The following is a 20,536-nucleotide window of genomic DNA, read 5'->3' as shown; positions in this document are numbered from 1 at the left end:
ATGGAATCAAACCCAGCAGGATGCCTTGCTGCTTGATCTGCACACCCATTACAGTGTGCCCTGGTATCCATAAAAACTTGACGGTCAGTTTATTTTCAATGAGATGAAGAGTCAAACCCATCTTGATTGCAAAGAATTCAGCTGTAAAAACACTACATTCAAATGGTAAAAGGATGAGACAGTAGATGTAGGAAGGATTACAGCTGCTCTCATAGATATGTCAGTTTTTGAGCCGTCTGTATGTATTTGAAGTGGCTGTGCATTGGCCAGGTGTGGACTGTATGTAACTATCTAAAATTTTGGCTTGAAATGGAGCGTTTCCTGCATTGAAAAAGATAGTTATCGCAAGGGGATATATATATTGTCCATGGTGTTTGGTTTCAACAATGGAAGTTAGCTGTGATAGTTGCTATTATATGTGCTCTTGTTAAAAGTGTTTATAAATATGGTTTTAAAGTGCTTACTTTAAATACTCTTGTGATACAAAGATATATTCTGAAAGGTTTACCAGGTTTGACGATTTCTAATTAAGGAAAGGTAATATTCAAGCTAGATTTACAATAAGTCTATTTTGGCAGTTAGAGAATTCTCTGTTCTAACTGTCAGTTCCAGCTGCCTATGCTTTGGCATAGTGCTGGTACTTCAAAATTTGAAGAGCTACTTTTTAAAGTCTAAAAGGTATGGATGAAGGGGACTTCAAATAGGTGGAAGGATATATCTGGCTGATTAGTTTCATCTAAGTTAGAACAAAATATCTTCTTAGTGGAAAAGATATATAATTTCAAAGAATATTAGATTTATATAGTAAAGGCCTACAGAGCCTTTACTATATAATACTTCACTATACTTTACTTGTTAATGAAGGAAGAAGGCTGGTAGTGCCCCCTATATGGTAAGTAGTGTCCTCTCATAATGAAAAAAAAAAAAAAAGTTTATCAAATGGAGTCAGTTACACACAGGGTTGATCTCACATGTGAAAAAATTTGTGGTGTTGAATTGAAAGAGGTTGCAGGTTCTCTGAATCTTGATAGTGGTGATAACGAGTCTAATCTCACTGTTGGTACAGAACAGAGAGATCTTGTGACTATGCTACAATTGTCAAGGTTTTGGGAATACTACCATGTAGATTTAATGTAAATTAAGGAAGAACTGGAATTCTTCGCGTAAGCTAGAATTTCAGGATCAAAGTATATCTCAAGGTAAATTGTCACTGAGCCAGAGCAAAGAATCTTCTGAGGCCTCTATCTCTGGAGGTGTAGGTGAGAAGATGTTGGAATGGGAGAAGGTTCTCTCGGGTAATGCTATCGTGTTAGTAGAATTCGATAGGGAGGATAAGGACATTGCACTTTTGAAACCACGTATATCTCCTAAATATTCCATCAAGACACGTCATCAAAGGCAGAAGAAATGCTACAGTGGGGAAGAAAGTTCAGTGGGATCACTGTGTTCATCGTGCAGTAGGTCTCTCATTTTAAGAAGAAATAATGGGAGGAAAGTCAGGATCGATATGCCTAAAAATGAGCGGGATAAGGAATTACGTAAAGTTAAGAAAAATGTTCAGAGTGATATGGATTTGATTGAGAAAAATAAAAATTCTTCAGCTGAAACTGAGATGGGAAACGACACTGAAGCGAGTATCTTGTCATCGTGTTCAAAAGAAATTAGAAATGAAAACGTGAATTTTAATCCTGTTGTCCAAAAAAATGACTACTTTTGGGGAGAGAAACTACCTCGCGCAGATGATGATTTCGGAATACAGAATGAGAAATTTAAGGAACAGATACAATGTATGCATGAATCTGCTCAGAATTATAGGCAAGATATGGACAACTGACAAAATCGGAAACTTTGTAATGATGTAGATAAGAGTGACGTGATTTCTGCTGCGAAGGACGTTGGCTCGAAAGTGAGTTCTTCAGACAATGAAGCTGCTAGATCGTATGGTGATGAGCATGTTTTATTAATTCAAGCTAATGACAACTCTGTACTTAAAAGTAGTGAAGATGTCTGAATTGCTATGGATAAGGAAATGAGAAACTCGCTGAGAGGGGGGACAGGATATGGAAGGTAAGAAAAGTATTTGATCATGGCATTGTTTTAGAGATGCAAACTAAAAAAAGACATGAAAGAAATAAAGTGCAAACAATTGACACGTCTTGGATTAGCTTTTGGATTTCCCAAAAGACCTGGAATGAAGTTAATTGTGTATGATGTTCGTAAGGAAGTTCAGAAGGATGACCTTCTATGTGACATGTATGAGAAAAATCTTTTGCATTTGGGATTGATGAAGGAGAAGATGGTTGCTGAGGTCACCGTTCGCTTCATAAGTAGGAACAGAAGTGATTCCAGAAATAACTGGATTTTCGAGGTTTCACAAGAATTAGAATGTTTCTAATACAACAAACAGCAGCACTTGTTTGTTATACTGATGTCATACAGGTTAAACGATTTCTATCTTGTGACTGTATGCTACAATTGTCAGGGTTTTAGGCATACTACCAAAACATGTAGACAATGAGATCCTATATGCAGCCATTGTGCTGGGAAAGGCCATACATATAAAAATTGCACAGACATTAACAAAGAAGATGCATCATGTGGGAGACCATTCTGTTCGTGACAAAAAGTGTCTTGAATAACAAAGAGTAAACTGCATATGGCTGATTCCTTTCATAACTATGGCCAATAGTCCGAATTACTGTAACTCAAATCAGTACTCACAATATAAGTTCGTTTAAAGGTCTGAAAATAATGCAGCTGAATGTGCAGCATTCTCGATCTCTTGCAGATGAAATAAAAACTGTATGTCAACGAGAAAATATCAATGTTGCTTGCATCCAAGAACTTTATTATGTGAATGATAAGATAGTTGGTTATCCCCTTTCCTGTAAGGTCATATACAGGATGTCCCAAAAAGGTGTAACCAATTTTAAATGATTGTAACAAATGTAATTTTAATGATAGAAACACAAAGCCGGCGCTAAATTTGAGAAACAGTTGAAGTTTTTACTGACATTCAAACGTGTGCACCACTTATCACACGAACAATATCTAATTGGTAATAAAGCTCATCCCATGTTTTTTCAACGATGTCACGCTTAATCATGATAATTGCATTTGTAATCCTGCGCTTTAAGTCTGCAACACAGTCTACAACAGTTTGTAGACTGTCTTTGATGAATCCCCATAAGAAGAAATCACAAGGGGATAAATCTGATAAATCTGGTAGCCACGCAATGGGACCATCACGCCCAATCCAATGGCCAGGAAACTTGTCATCAAGAGACCTCCTCACGCTCAAAGCCCAATGTGGTGGTGCTCCATCCTGTTGGAAATTAACCCTATTTGGCAGTTCATCCAATTGAGGATACACATAAAGCTCAAGCATGTCCTGGTAATTATCCACTCTCACAGTCGATTCTTGAAAGAAAAAGGGTCCAATAACACGATCAACCATGATGCCACACAACACATTCACCTTTGGGCTATCTCGCTGATATTCCTGCGCGCAGTGTGGGTTTTCAATCCCCCAAATTCTGACATTTTGCTTATTCACCTTTCCCGAAACATGAAATGTGCACTTGTCCGTGAAACAAATCCGTGCCATTACATGTTCATCTTGTTCCATTTTCTCCAACATGTTTGTATTGCTCATTTAAAATTGGTTACACCTTTTTGTTCATGTGAAAAGTGGTGCACATGTTGAATGTCAGTAAAAACTTCAACTGTTTTTCTCACATTTAGTGCAGGTTTTGTGTTTCTATCATTAAAATTACATTTGTTACAAACATTTAAAATTGGTTACAGCTTTTTGGGACACCCTGTATAATCCTTGCCCAGAAGTAACAGCTGCAATAATTGTTTTTAATTCTGATTTAGTATTAACCGAAATTGAATCCTTATGTAGCAGTCATGCTGTTTGTGTTAACATTCAGTCTACGGTTGGTGCATTTGTACTTGTTTCAATATATTTTAAATACGATCTGACATTCGGCCATATTTAGTTTATATGGATAGTGTTGTTGATAAGCTAGGAAATTTGCCTGTATTGTTTGCAATTGATTCTAATGCCAAGAGTTCACTTTGGTTCAGCGGCATTACTGATGATAGTTGTTGTTATTTGGTTTTTAGGAGCATTAGCAACTAAGGCCATATTGCTCCGGGGATATGCGGTGGTCATTCTCTGACCTTTCCACATCCTCCGTATTTGGTGGTCATGGGCTTGAACCCTGGTCTAATCAAGAAGCATGTGCTATGCACTGCTGCTCCTGCCCACCTGGCTACAGAGGCGCCACTGATGATAGAGCAAAAGCTTTAGATGATATGATAGCAGCGTGGAAGCTTATGGTTCACAATAAACCTGGGGAGGAGTCCACCTTTTGGACAGTAAATGGTGAATTAAACATAGACATAACTCTTACAAACCCAACTGGCACTAGATTTGTCTGTGGATGGAAAGTCAAATCTGACTGGGTATTGAGTAACCATCGTGCAATATTTTATGAAATAAATACACATGGGGAAACAGTGTTGGCTTGAATCAATAATCAATTACGGCGCTTTGCTGTGAAGCATGCAAACTGGGATAACTTTGAGAGAAGTCTTTAGCGGGCCATGATTGCAATCTCTATCTAACATGACAGGTGAGAACTCTGTGATGTTTTGCCAAAAACTTATCTATGATGCATGTGTAGCTGCTACAAAACAGATAAAACATAGACCACTTAAGTGGTGGACACCTTAGCTTACTCAATTGAAAAAAAGTTAATAAGGCTAGGAAGCAATTTTCAGAAGAATAAATGTAGGGAATGTGCCTCGGAAGTTATTCGATTAAAGAAAAGTCTTCGTAACAAGTATGTCTGTGCTATCGTGAAACAGAAATATGACTGTTGGAAAATGTTGGTGAAAACAGCAGGAAATAACCCTTGGGGATTGGTTTATAAATTTTGTATTGGCAAATTCAGGGCAGCTGCTGATGTTATATATTCTATTGGCAAGGGCATCTATGAGACGTGTAGTTGGGAAGATCCATGAGTGCAATCTTAGATCACCTTATAGGTAATTATAACATGGCTGAAAACCCATGTGTTAATCAAGAATATTGTCATATGCATGCGTTGAATGAGTCGTGTGGTAATGACATTGAAGAATTACCTTTTACCCATGATGAACTTCTCACTGTTAAGTCCATTAAAAATAATAAATGTCCAGGTATGGACCTCCTGGAGGGAGAGGTAATCAAAAAGTTCTCTAATCTTTATTTGAACGAATTGTTACAAGTTTTTAATCACCATCTAAGAGATGGTGTATTTCCATCTCCCTGAAAGGATGTACTGCTCAAGATTATCTAAAATCTCCGACCAAGCCAACCAGTTCACCTGCTTCATATAGACCTATTGCACTGCTTCCTGGTCTTGGTAAAGTTTATGAGAAGCTTTTAGCCATGCGGATTGCTATCTACCAAAGAAGTAATATTGGCATTTCTAACAAACAATATGGTTTCACTCCTGGTGTAGGTACTGAGGATGCGTTTCATTCTTTAGTTTGCAATGTTTGGGAATTGAATTATTAATATACCTTGGGAATTTTTGTAGACTTTGCTGGTGCCTTTGATTCCATTAGTTGGGACAGTGTACTGGCTAAATGTTCTTTTAATATTTTCTCTATAATTAAAGATTACTTTAACGATCGCAGAGTAACAGTTAAGTTGAATTTTGGATCAATTACGTGTAATGTGACTCAAGGCTGTCCACAGGGATCTGTCTTTGGTCCTTTAATGTGGAACTTGGTTTTGGAAGATTGGCCCAAGACAGAATTTGACCACTCACACACAATAGCTTATGCAGATGATATGGTAATACTTGTGCATGGAAACTCCAGAAAGGAGCTTGAAATGAGGTCTGATTGCATATTGAAAGAATTATGCAAATAGTGTAATTTACATGGTTGACAATCTCTACATCCAAAACTAAAATCATGATGTTGAAGGGTAAATTGGCTCTTAGTAGACCTCCTCTCGTAAGGTTGAATGGTATTTCCTTACAGCAGGTGTTAATGATTTTAAATACTTGAGAATATGTATTGCTGGTGGCTTGAACTTTATCTTGCATATTAACTATATATCAGAGAAGGTGAAGAAATTTATTGCAATGATCTCAAGAATAATGTAGGTGGAATGGGGGATAAAGGGGAAACTACTCCATTTGATTTATGATTGTATTTTTCTGCCGATTGTTATGTATGGTGCATCAATCTGGGTTGTCCATGCAATCAAAGTAAGCAACACCAGAAAGCTCTATTCTATACATTGAGTTATGTTGTTCAAAATGGTTATGGCATGCAGAACAGTTTCCAAGGAAGCACTGCAAGTGTTAGCTGGCAAAATGCCACTTGATTTGCAGTTAGCGTTTAGAAGCCTATCCTTTTATTTGAGAAGAGGTATAAAATCTTAGTTGCTGGGCATCAAAATTAACACTTTAAATGACTTGAGAAAAGAAAATAAGAGGATTTGTGAGCTCCTTTTACAAAACAGATGAAACTGTTCGGAAAAAGGTAAAATAACATTCAAATTTTTCCCTTATGCTAATGGTGTGAATTATATTAAACAAATCTGGTTAGTACCAAATCTACATTGTACGTTCTTACTAACAGGTCACAGATCATTTTTTGCCAAACTGAATAGCCTTAGAATCGTAGCAAGATGCAACTGTATGTGATCTGGAAACGGAGCAATCCCACCATGTGTTTGTGATACTATACCTAGCAAAGCTGATCAGTGCAGTGTGATATATGTTTGTGTGGTGTAGTATAGGATCATGTTGTTTATGCTCAGTGATCGGCCTCTTAGTCTAACAGGGTGCAGAGTGTGCATCCTACTGGTTACCATCCTGGCTCATAGATGGCAGGCTGTCTATTAATGATCTACTTATTTCAATTACAGATATGAAGGTTTTACACCATCTCCTACAGTGTCAGGGTTAGGGGGGAAAAAATCAGTTCAGGATAGAAGTTCAAAGTCACATGAAGTGGTCTCAGAACAAAAATTGACAGTCACATAATGGTAGGTCCACCACACAGATTCTTTTCTTTCAAGTGCATTTTCATCAGTTTCTACACAGCACAGATAAAATATCCACAGACTATATAGCAGAAGGATATCCTCAGGTTTGTCAAGTGCAAGTTCAGATGCAGTATTCAATGTAGTGCAACATCAACAGACCATACCACACAGCACAAGGAGCTGCACAGATCTGTCAAGTTGAAATGTATCATTTGGAATTCATCACGCATGCACACGCGCTTGTGAACACATTAACCTGCTAGACTTTGTAGTGTTTCTAATCGACTCATCATTTGCTGTGGTTCTTCACCACAGTCTATCTAGCTAGCTGCAGGGAGGTTCCTGTGATTCTCCATCTTCCAAACCACAGCATCAGATGAATATATTTTAGCCTTCTCTATGATGTAGACTACCTTTCTGTCTTTTTGTTGATACTTTAATGCATAGAACAAGCAAACCCACCATAACATCAGAATGGTTACCACATATTGTCCTGCTGTTACTCATGAAGATTATTCTGGTCTAAGTATAAATCAAATGAACCATCTCTTTGCCTACTGCTGAAGACCCCAGGAGGAAAACTGAAAAAGATAGTCAGTACTCAATACACAGGAGCTTGATTAATAGATCTCCTTCTTTATAGATGTTACAGATTTGTCATTTACACAATAACCAACTAAGTCTTCACAATGCTTCAAATCAACTCATCATTTGCCATGGCTCTTTGCTGCCATCTGCCTTGATGCAGGAGGCTCCCTCAATTCTCAATCTTTCAAATCTCAGCTGTAGATGAATTTGTTTTCATCATCCCTGTGTTATGGACTAAACATTCTTTATCTTCTCAGAGGTCCTCTTTTCATAGATCCTCTGCTGATATGGTGTATTGCAAAACAGTTATCGTCCTTGCTTGTCCCACCGTTACTGCTTAACAAAAGATAGAAAGAAAGTTAGTTAGTTAGTTAGTTAGTTATTTGTTTTTTAGGAGCATTAGCAGCTAAGGCCATATTGCTCCGGGATATGCGGTGGTCATTCCTTGACCTTTCCGCATCCTCCGTATTTGGTGGGTAGGGGCTTGAACCCCGGTCTAATCAAGAAGCGTGTGCTACGCACTAGCTGCTCCTTCCCACCTGGCTACGGAGGCGCCAGAAAGAAAGTAATTTGGTTTGTTTAGTTCATGGTGATGGCAACATTAAGTAAACTAATGTCATCTGTACTGGTTCTGTTAAGCTAGCAGTGGTAAATCTTTTCCAGCCTACAATTATTTTGTTATATTTTTGACAGATAATACAACAAAAAACACTATGCAGATCCCTAATTTCTAGATGCTGCAATTTACAGAATCCTAGTTTTTCCTGGTAAGTATATCCTTTTGTGCACCCAACTAATCATATTCCTCTTCTCTGTACATTTTCCAACAGATCTATATCCTTCTTAAAATGAGTTTCCAAACCTGCATGCCGTATTAGCTGAGGTTTTCAAACCTGTATGTAGTACTGGAACTAGGATAATCACCTCTTTGACACTACTGGTAAGGTTCTGGGGTTCTGTAAGTGATATATACATATTATGGGGTTCTGTAAGTGATATGTATATATCACTTACAGAACCTGTAAGTGATATATACATATCATACATATCATATTTTCTGTAAGTGATATGTATATATCACTTACAGAACCCCAGCAGCAACTTGTTCTAGGCTGCTCATGGGGCACAAACAAGCTGCTGTTCTAGCAGGCTGTTTGCACTCCAAGCAGATTAATAATAAATGCTGGCATATTAATAAGCTTGCATTTTTTAATGTGCAACATCAGTTGCCACTTTTCAGCCCATCTACTTAATTTATCTATATCTTCTTCTTTCAGTTTGCAAAAACTGAAATGTTTTTGCAAACAAAATTTTAAATATTAAGATTAGATGCTTCGATGGGAGAGTTTTCAGTCTTAAAAAAAGGGAGGGAAATTAAAACTTGCAACTATTTTTACCTTTATATGAAGCATGTGGCCTACTTCCAGTGTTTATATTTAAAAATGAACCAGTTCCCATTGTACATTTGATATCTCCAACTTCAAAACAGCATTCTCCAAACATAGATGCTTGTTGGTCACCAACCTAGAGCAGTGAAAAATTATGTACATTATGGAAAATGTAATTTAAAATATAAGCTGTATATACTTTAAAAAGTATTCTCATTACAAAAAAATGTCATATCACAAATTATTCTTTGTTAATAATATACCCAACTTTACTATGAAGACAAATAGTTATGTTTCCAAGGTTATTGTAGAAAAAGAATAATAAATACAAAACTAACATGGCAATTAATGGTATGATTAGTATCATACTAGGCAAGGTGCAGTTTTCTACCTGTGTCACGATACCCTAATAATCAAAATAAAATCGTAAAGAATAAGACAAAGCAGCAGTGAAAATACATGGCTCCCTACCCAAAGAGATGCACCAGCACATGCACCATCTTTGCTTTCAAAAATAAATAAAGGGTAATAAATTGACCACTATCCAGCCAATAGTTGTATCCATTGACATTTGGCTGATAGCAGTCAACAACTGAAATACGATACTTTTTGGAATTCACAACTGTTGACATCCCACTGAATAGGTGGTGCTGTGAGTTCTGTCTTTAATTCCATTTTTATTTATTATGAAAGTGGCAGTCATACTTTAGTGGACGTAAGTATGATTTTTAGCAGTATAATCTCTCTCTTCTATTAGCTATCTCAGCACAAGTCATTCCTCTCCCAAGTATATATGACCTGAAATTTTTAGACCTTTTTGTTTTCAGTTTGCTGTTTCTGGAAGATTTTCACTTCTGCTTTAACTCAGTAAGCTTTAATTTAAATACCTGTTGTTCTAGATGAATAAAAGTGGATTACAGTACATTCTTCCCTTGCCTGTCGTAGGCATAGGTTTCATCTTCATGAATTTAGCTACTCAGCAGTGGCAGGCCTAGTTTAGCACAGATCCTGTCATTATGAATGGGTTATCTTATCACATTATTTAGTTTTTCTATTTTTTTCCTTCCCCTCTTTACCTATTCAATTCTTTAAATATCTTCTACCAGCTATCTTTCAATATTTTCTGCAAGCCTGATGTTTTAGATTCAGAAGAATGTGAAAACACTGCCAATTAAGAATATGTATTCAGGTAGTATAAATTTTATTGTAATATTTCAAATATCTTAACATAACATGTGGTGTAAGAGTTTATTTCACAATACATTTTTTTAAAATACGTCTGCTCTAGAATATTCAAGAAAAAGTTATTGTACTTTGGAAGCCATTTCTATTCTTACAAAAAAAAGGTGAGCTACACAGAAGTTAAAAATATAAATGCTTATAGAACACTTAACTATTCTGTTCTTTTTCACTATCCCTAGCCTGAGAAAAATACCAGAATCTTTTGTCATTATTTCTGCTATAAGCAGCAAACTTGCAATTACAAACAAGTTGCTACCTACTAACATAACTGAAAATAAACAGAAATCTTCCAAAAGGAATACAGTACACTTCATTTAAACGAAATACCTCTATGACAAGTATTTCAGCAATAATGCACCTCATCAGAGAGTTACCTAAATGCTGACAAAACAATTCTGCTTTGTCTCATGTTAGCTCTTAAAAACATTTTGCAATTATGCATTATCAGTTTTCCTTCCTTTATAACAATTGCCACTAATGAGAACGTTTCTTCTTTTCCTTTTTTAGTTATGCAATTTTTTTATTCACTTACAATGTACCTCAAATTTTTTTATTCTTGTAAATCTCTTATAAAAAGATTAAATGTACAAAAAGCTTAATGATAATATTCCATATCATGTAACAGTTCAACACAACTGAAATATACAAGATGCGGCAATAAAAGACTGGTGCAATAAAAAGAATACAAAGTGAAGGATCTCAAAAATGGTTTTATTTTTATTCGTAGTAATCACCCGGGGCATTGTTGTGCAACAAAAACCAGTTGCCTTTCTCTTAAAATTGCAACCGCACACAATAAATGTGTTTCAATAGTGAAGCACCTGTATGTAGAACACAGCACTGATTCTTTCCCCTTCAGGTACAAATTCCTTGTGAATCACACCGTTCGTGGAAAAACATGAGCAGTGTCAACTTGATTGTGGACTTCTGCAAGCAAAACTTTTTGGGCCTTGGTGATGATTTTGAAATCCAGTGCATGTGACAGTTTGTCTCTGGGGTCATAATGAATCATCCAGCACATCCCCAGCGACAATACAGTCTAGGAATTAGGATTGTCTTGACAAGCCTAGGTGAGGTCTTCACATGGCACTCTTTGTTGCTTCGGCTCATCCGTGTGGCTGTGCAGCACAAATTTTCCACAAACTTTCCTTTAGCCAAATTTTCATGCAGAATTTGGCAAATCATCTCGTTATTCATATTCAACTCATCAGCCATCATTCTGAGGGTCAAACAACAATCTCCTGCTAAAAATTTCCCAAACTTTTGCAACTCTATCTTCATTTCAATAGGTTGAACTGAGGATAGAGTTGCAAACTTCTTGGGTCATCACAAACATCCTCATTTCCTTCTTGGAATTGTATGCCATTTAAACAAATTGGTACTATTTAACATTTCAAAGGGAGGTTTCAAAGAGTGACACATATTATAGGCCTGTTAGTTTAACTTCTGTTCCAGGGAAAATAATGGAGTCACTGGTTAAAGCAGCATTGCAGGATCATCTAGACAAGAGAGCAGTAATAGTTCAGACACAGCATGGGTTTGTTAAGGGGACGTCTTGTCTGACCAATTTTATTGGATACTACGATGTGGTCACAAAGGAACTGGATGCAAAAAATAATTTTGATATCATATACTTGGATTTCAGGAAAGCTTTTGATACTGTTGCACATAGAAGATTGCTGTACAAATTGAAGAATATGGCATTAAGGGCAAGTTGCTACAATGGATAAAAGGATGGTTCAGTGGGAGAAGACAGAGTAGTAATCAATGGACACTGCTCATCATGGACTAATGTTATTTGTGGAGTCCCCCATGGTTCGGTGATGGGCCCATTGTTGTTTCGTGTATTTATCAATGATATCGATGAAGGTTAGAAAAGTTAGGCAGATGGGCTGAGAAGTGGCAACTGAAGTTTAACATTGACAAATGTAAAGTATTGCATATGGGTAGCAATAACCCAAGATAAAAATACCAACTGTGTGATACTGCACTCAGGGAAGTGGAGAATGTAAAATACCTGGGGTAATTGTGTAGTCAGATATGAAGTTCTATGAGCAGTGCAGGTGGGCTGCCTGAGCAGGTCATGGAGTCTTGTGAATATATAGGAATTTTGCTAACAGAAACAAGGAGGTTATTATCCCATTATATAAGGCAATGATCAAACTCAAACTATTATATTAGAGCCACCGGTAATTTCTTATATATGCCCATATATGTATTATGTCTGTAAATTGCATGTATTCTCTGGTCAATTTTCCTGTTTTGCTGGATGAAAAAACTCCAGTTTCTGGGGGGGGGGGACCTTGCTATCCACACCTGAGACCAACTAACTCAGCCACGGAGTGAAAAAAGTCTATTAAAGTTCCTTGCATCACTGACGGGATTTGAACCCGGGCATTTTCAACCTGGTGTGGGGAGGATGGTGATGATACCATCACCACAGTGGTAGCACAGTGGTGATGATACCACTGTGCTACCCGCGCAGACATAAAGCAATGGTCAGGCCACACCTTGAGTACTACGTACAAGTCTGGAAGCCTAATTTTAGGAAGGATGTAGGGTTGCTAGAACGAGTACAAAGAAGAGCAACAAGATTGGTGAGAGGAACAAAGGGTGCTCTTATCAAGAAAGGCTTAAGTTGTGCAAGTTGCCACATCTGGAGACTAGGCACCTGCAAGGTGATCTGATTTAGCTGTATAAGGCCTTGAATGGTTTGAGCAGGCTCAATGCTGATGGGATTCTTCTGCTTGCTCGGATTACGAACCAGAGGGGGCAGAGATTCAAACTGAGGAATGATAGTTGTAGAATAGATGTGCAGAAGTTTGCCTTCAGCCGGTGGGTAGTTGATTGCTGAAACAGACTTCCATCTGTGGTTGTGGAAGTTGATAGCTTAAATAAGTTAAAGGCTGAACTAACATTTGGACTGACTGGATTGGTGAAATGGGAAGGTTTTTGGGGTTTTTTTGGCTGATGCTGTATAAGCTTGCTTCCTTGCATATGCCTCAATCAACGCTAAAATCTCCATAAACAGTTTGTAATATTTCAATTGTATTTGTATGAGTAGTAGTAGTAATGGCAAATGAAGCAAGCTTATATAGCATGAGCCAAAAAAAAAACAAACAAAAAACTGTTTACTCATCCATACCATCCAAGAATTTGTTTAGTACTTCTGAATCAAACATAAATAATGGAACTGATATTTCGGTGACCTCAAGTCAAGTGGATCTAATTTCGGCGAAGTCCGGACAATCTGTGACAGCCAAATCCTCTGCTTGCGCATTCACGATGGGACTGTTAGTAATCCTGGTTATAACCCCCCATGCACAAGCACACTCTGGGTGACCACCAAGGTGTGAATCAACGTAAGCAGGGATCGAGGTGTCGCACCCACACCACACAGAGGAAGCCACCAGGCAACACTAGGTGATAGTGACTCTCATCAACTGATGCAATACCACCACTTTGCTTACTGGAGGCCTGAAGGGGTGGAACCCATGTTTATTCTCCAAAGAAAAGTTCTGGTCAACTCTCTCTCTCTCTCTCTCTCTCTGCCATCTCTTCAATCATGCAGTATGAGTGATTTCTTTTGAGGTTATGATGAACTTCATGGAGAGATCCAAATTTCCTTACATTTCGAGGGTACAGCTCTAAAACAGTGTTCGCAGGCTGGCCACTAGTTAGTACACGGGACCAAACCTATTGGTAACTCTCTTGGAGGCTTCCACATCAGCTAGTGTATAACCTTGCTGCCTCTACTCGGCCAGATAGTGCCTGAAGGGAATCCAAGTAGTGTGTACGTGGGGGGCACGATCGAGGCCACGCACAACCAGTGAAAGGGGAGTGCAGGGTGTGGACCACAAACAGCCCAATGGGTAGTCTGGCCCCGTGCTGGCGATGTTTTTTTATAATAAATTAAAAATTAAACCTAAATTTTATTACTTACATTTAATACTGATTCAAAAAAATTATACTTACAATAAGTTGTGAATTTAACATTGGATTTCATCCTCGCGTTGAATGCGAACATTGTTTTTTATTCTGTGTCTCCTTCTAACACTAATAAAATCGCATAAATCGCCCTACTAGAGGATATAAAGTTTAGTCAAAACAATAAGTCAGTTAGAAGGAATTCAATAGCTATTTTCTAGACTCTCCGGGTCGTGTTTACGTGCTACACTTTCACTCAAATCATTGGTCGAACCGCGTTGAGGAGGGAACATAAAATATATAGCTTTTTTTTATAATATTAATATTGTATTTGTTTAGAGGTATAGAAATTGTTTTTGTTATTTTTGCTATAAAACTTTCTGTGATTTTATTTTAATAATTATTTTTAGATTTGAAAAAACATTATCTTTAATGACTAGATAAAAGTTTATTTTTTTCAGCCCCGCATTTATTTTTGCACACAGCCTCACATTTATTTTTACACACAGCCTCGCATTTATTTTTGCACACAGCCTCGCAAACCCTATGACCAGCTCTGGTGCCACGTTATGTCAAGAATCTGGGTATATTCTTACCATGTGTACGGCATAACTAAAAATTTCATTACTTCATATGGCGTCTCCATAGCCAGGTGGGAAGGAGCAGCAGTGCGTAGTACACGCTTCTTGATTAGACCGGGGTTTGAGCCTGTCACCACCAAATACGGAGGATGCGGAAAGGTCAGGGAATGACCACCGCATATCCCGGAGCAACATGGCCTTAGTTGCTAATGCTGCTAAAAACCAAATAACAAACATCATATGGCATGTCCCCCCACACTTTTTCTTACTATTGAATACACCATGAAAGATCTAAAACTCCCAAACACTTCCTAGTTCATTTCACGAATATACGGTGTTTCAGTTCTAACCCCAGTGATGTCCATTTCCACTTACAGTCTGCCAAACTCCATGCACTTTTTCTGACAGAATCTTAGTTATCGGTAGATTCAACCACTGGTCATCTCAGTTGACCAAATTATTCGCTGTATGATTCCTTTCGCCTCAAAGGTGGTACTTGTGTATATGTCTGTTCCGATATTCCCTGTTAGAGACTTGGTAACTTGGAATCTTCTCTGGCTTAAAATCTCTCTACTTCATTCTGTCAAATTCATCTGTTGTCTCTACCGTTCTCCCAACTCCACTAATCACTTGAAACTCTTTGACTTCCTCTCTTTGCAACTCGACTTTCTCCAGTTGAACTTAGTGAATATAATGTTCACAACTCCAGCTGGAGAAGATGCTGAGGCTTTTGCAATTACTAATGACCTCACAAAGATTGTTCATTTACCTACCAGAATAGCGGACAATCCTAACTATATGGCCAACATGCCCGATCTTTTTCTCACATACAACCCTTCTCGGTACGTGGTTGAAGTGAGTGGTCCTTTAGGCCCCTCAAATCACAACTTGGTGATTGTCTTTTCTCCAATGGAGCCTTTATGTCATGGCTCTTCCCAACCTAATGTTGTTTGGCATTATAAGAATGCAAATGGGATGATCTGAGAGATTTCTTTTCCTTGGTGGGATTACTGTTTCAAAACTTCTGATGTCAAAGTTTGCTCAGATCATGTCAGTGAAATTATTCTTGTAGGAATGGGATCCTTTATTCCAAACTCCAACTTAAAATCACGTCCTTTATCTAAACCTTGGTTTTCCGATAAATGTGCCAGGGCTGTTCAAGAGAAGAATGTTGCATATTGTAATTGGCTTGTTTCCAATTCTTCAGTTTCATTTTCTACATACACCAAAGCTCGCAACAATTGTAAAGCAGTTATTAATCAGTCCAAACTAGAGTTTGAACAGGCTAAGAGTAGAAAACTTGCTTCTTGCCGAAATTGTAGCCGAGCATTCTGGTCTCTTGCCAAAGCTATTGGCCGCAACTTTTGCCCAACTCTGCTCTCACCTCTCTCAAAACCAAATGGTTCTGTTGTCACTTCAGCCAAGGATAAAGCTGACCTGCTAGCATACCAATTTTCTTCCAACTCATATATTAATGATCTTGGTAAAACACCTCCCACCATTCCCAACATGCTCCATTCAATGCCTCCTGTGGTCTTCGGTCAAAGGGATGTCAGAAGGATTTTGACTCATCTTGATGCTAAGAAAGCTCCAGGTTCTGATAGTATTTCTCCACTTGTTCTCAAAACCTATGCTCCTGAACTTAATCCAGTTCTTTGCCGCCTTTTTTCACTTTCTTATTCCAAAGGTGTTTTTCCTTCTGCTTGGAAATTTGCTCATAGGGCTACAAATCCCTCCCATTCAATTATCGTCCCATTACAATTACTTCTACTCTTTCTAAAGTAATGGAGAAATCAATTAACCTCCAACTCTTAAACTACCTAGAAACGTTCCGTCTGATCTACGATCGCCAGTATGGACAAACTCAATGGAAAAGTTCGGCGAAACGCAAACAGTTGCTCTTGATATCTCAAAGGCTTCCAATCATGTTTGGCATAAAGGTCTTCCAAACAAGCTTCCATCTTATGGTTTGGCAACTGTTTTTTGTAAATGGTTATCCAGTTTTCTCTCTGATCGCTCACCGAGGGTGATGGTAGATGGCTCTCTGTCTTCTAACTTCTCCACTAATGCTGGTGTCTCCCAAGGTTCAGTCCTTTCCCCCACTCTTTTCCTCTTGTATATTAATGACCTTCTTCCATTGACTGGAAAACCTATCCATAGTTTTGCCGATGATAGCACATTGCATTCCACTTTTCATCTTGAGAAACCTTGCCCTGCTCAATCAGCTTCAACTTTTCAAATATCTACTACCAATTCCTTAAATGCCGATCTCCAGGTAATTTTCCAGTGGGGCAAAGATAACTTAGTTGATTTTAATCCTTCTAAAACTCATTCTTGTCTTATATCTCGCAAAAAGGATTCTTCTGCTCCTATGCTTGTGTCTGGTGACACTCTGATTTCTAGGCAAAATGATATATCTCTTTTGGGGATTACCCTGACTTCTAATCTCTCTTGGCTCAAGAACATTACAAATATTGCTTCCTCTGTATCTAAAAAGGTGCCTCCATAGCCAGGTGGGCAGGAGCAGCAGTGCATAGCACACGCTTCTTGATTAGACAGGGGTTCGAGCCCGTGATCACCAAATACGGAGGATGTGGAAAGGTCAGGGAATGACCACCGCATATCCCTGGAGCAGTATGGCCTTAGTTGCTAATGCTCCTAAAAACCAAAATAACAACAACAATAGCATCTAAAAAACTTGGTTTTCTCTTTCGTTCTCAGTGTTACTTTTCTTCAAAACAGCTGTTCACTCTGTACAAATTGCAAATCTGCCCTACCATGGAATATTGTTCCCACATCTTGGGTGGTGTCCCCAAAACCTCTCTCAGGCTTCTAGATTCCATTCAGAAGTGGGCAGTTAGGTTAATTAATGACTCCTCTTTAACAGTCTCTCCACTTGCTGTCTCATAGACACACTGTTTCTGCTGCATGCCTTTTCTACAGGTACTTCCATGGGCAGTTTTTCTGAATTGGCTTCTATAATTCCCGCTCTCTTTCAAAACAGTCCGAACACATGCCGCCACCAGCCAATATCCATTTTCTGTCCAACTTCAAATTCACAGAACCAACTTTTCTTCTTCCTCGTTTATTCATTCAACTGCTGTTTTCTGGAACGACTTATACATATATCTTGAAAATTACAGAAGTTCAAGTCTAATGTCAACAACTATCTTCTTTCGTCTTCTCAAACTATAACCCAAGCACGGTATTAAGTACTATAGGTTCTACTACCTGTGATGTTTGGGGTTTTCATAAAAAAAAAAAAAAAAAAAACCTTTCTATCAGAGTGCCAATGACTCCAGACAAAAGTTCAATCAATTTCATCCAAATCCAGTCAGGAACCAACAACAGGTAAAGTCTGTTATTTAACCTATTTACAGTCAGGTCTAAATTCAGTTCACAGCATTTAAACATGCCTTTTTCAGCTGATCACAAGCAATAAAACCCAAGGATTTCAATCTCAAATCCAAAAGTATAAATATTTACGCATGTTAAACATTTGCATGATTTACACTTTTTATCAGTGTAATTTTATTAGATATATTTACCCAAGTAGACAGCATTTTCAGAAATTACAATACTTACAGAACACGATTAACACATCCAGTAAAATTAACCATGGCCATTGAGATTGCCATGCATAATATGCTTCCTTCTGCTAAATAATTTATCAGCAAACTCCTTTAACACCATGTAATTTTCTCTATTTACAAGAAAATGAAACATATCGCTCTGGTTATATACATTTGTAATCAAATTGTAACCTATATCTAAGGTCTATGTAAAACACATAGTCAAAGATCAGGTGCTCCAGGTTCTGGAGCACTGCATTAGGAGAGTTTGAAAGGCCAAAGGAAAAAAGCTTAGAATTTAAGCTTCCATGACCTGTGAAAAGAAAAGATATAAATCTGGAGAAAACCAGGTCAGCTGTGTTTTTTTTTTTTTTTTTGGTAGTTGTTGGTGCATTGACTTCTGTGGCCATAATGCACCTCCCAAAGTTTTTGCGTTTACTCTCATCCAATCCCGAGGCAGGATTCGAACCCGCGACCTCTGGCTTGCAGGCAGGCACTTTACCCACTCGGCTAGCCCGGTCAACGGTCAGCTGTTGCTTACTGAATTCTGTTACATTAGGCATAAACCTGTGAATTTTAGATAGAGACCAATCATTCTACCAGTCCCTAACAAAATGCATTCTAAGCCTAGAAATAGCTTCTTTTTCAGAAATATTCACATCAACTGAATAGGCTCCTGCCTGCACAGGAATATTTGTGCATTGATTATACAAGGGAATTACAACACAACCTCATATTGTATGGAGATCCTGCGGCACAAAAACCTGTAAGGCTATAGTTGAGACTGTCCTACAGGCATGAGAGACAGCCAGCAGGAAGAATCTTTGGGCCTGCAGTAGATGTTTTTTAATTAGACAGTTATTAAACCTGAAGCCCCAAGCACCAGCTGCATAACATATAATAGGAACAAATATACTAGTATAATAAAACTTAAGGGTTGAGGGTTTGAACCCCCAATCATTTTTTGTAATTCTAATTATCTTTCCAATAACAGCCTTAATTTTTTGTAACATGAGTAACAAAATTAAATCTATTGTCTATCATAATGCCTAAATATGATCTAGTAATTTTGATTGTCTAATCATTAAATCTGACATTTGGAGGCCTATTTAATGTTAAGATAACCCTTCAATAACATCTGTTTGGTTTTTGGAATGGAAATTTGAAAACTGTGAATTTTTGCACCAATCATTCAAATCCTCCAAAATGAAGTTTGCCCTATTTTCCAATTCAAGACGGGACTGGTCGAAAACAAGAACAACTAGATCGTCCACATATGCAATTTTCATAATATTCTCATGTTGAACTGAAAGCCACCAATCAAGGACCACGTTCCAGCAAACAGGGCCAAGAATGGATCCCTGAGGGCAACCTCTCTCTGGTCACAGATGGGGAACCCTGCAAAAACCCAAAGGTAATCTCCTATCACAAAAATAGTCAGAAACCACACAATAAAGTGGAGGAGAGCCCCCTGGCCTCCCTGAACCTCACCAGGATGCTTTGCCACCAAATGGTGTCAAAGGCCCCTTTGAAGTCCATGAAGAGGCTGAACACATACTTGGACTCGGAGGTAGACACAGAATCAATGGTTAACTTTATAGCATCGACAGTCGACTTGCCTTTAGTGAAGCCAAACTGCGTTTTGGACATTCAGACCTTTAGCAGAGTAATATGTTTGAAATCTAGAGACAACAAATTTTTCAAGAGCTTTGCCAATATGGGCAATAAAGCAACCGGGCTGTAAGAACCAGGATTGCTAGCCTGTTTTCCATGTTTTTTTTTAACAATAGCTTCAGGTTTGCTATCTTCCGTGATACCGGAAATCTACCTTCTTTAAGACAAGCCTTCATCAAGTTAGAAATGACCTGCAGACACACTTTCCAGACACATTTAAGGACAGCAGCCTCAATCAAGTCCAAGCCAGGACATTTCCCATCTTTCATAGACAGGATCGCTTGATTAATTTCTTCATTCAAAAACCTCTCCTTCATATGTTAGATGTTTCATTCTGAGGTCTGTCTGCTCTCAGTGCCTTCAGATATTGTGATACCCTGATGTATTACGCTATCTAATATAGCATTTATTGACTCACTCCAGGAAATAGTCTCCATGCCTCCAGATGTAATAGACACTTCACCGGATGAAACTTGTCCAAAACTAACTTGTAGGGTAAACATC

The 20,536-nt window shown here is 38.1% G+C and overlaps 1 protein-coding gene across 1 annotated transcript in view; it reads right to left on the bottom strand.

The window, feature by feature from the left end:
* LOC150080822 (glycerol kinase 5) overlaps positions 1–20,536 on the bottom strand; it is a 376,684-nt gene that overhangs the window by 95,190 nt on the left and 260,958 nt on the right. Inside the window, exon 12 of the mRNA XM_090382163.1 lies at positions 9,046–9,172. Coding sequence (XP_090238289.1) covers positions 9,046–9,172 — 127 coding nt within the window. The remainder of the gene's footprint in view (positions 1–9,045; positions 9,173–20,536) is intronic.

This window comes from Mastigoproctus giganteus, chromosome 9 (genome assembly GCF_048544385.1).
Source record: "Mastigoproctus giganteus isolate SK-2022 chromosome 9, ASM4854438v1, whole genome shotgun sequence".
Lineage (NCBI taxonomy): Eukaryota > Metazoa > Arthropoda > Arachnida > Uropygi > Thelyphonidae > Mastigoproctus > Mastigoproctus giganteus.
Note: the sequence above shows the minus strand (reverse complement) of the source record. Positions and strands in the feature narration are given on the sequence as shown.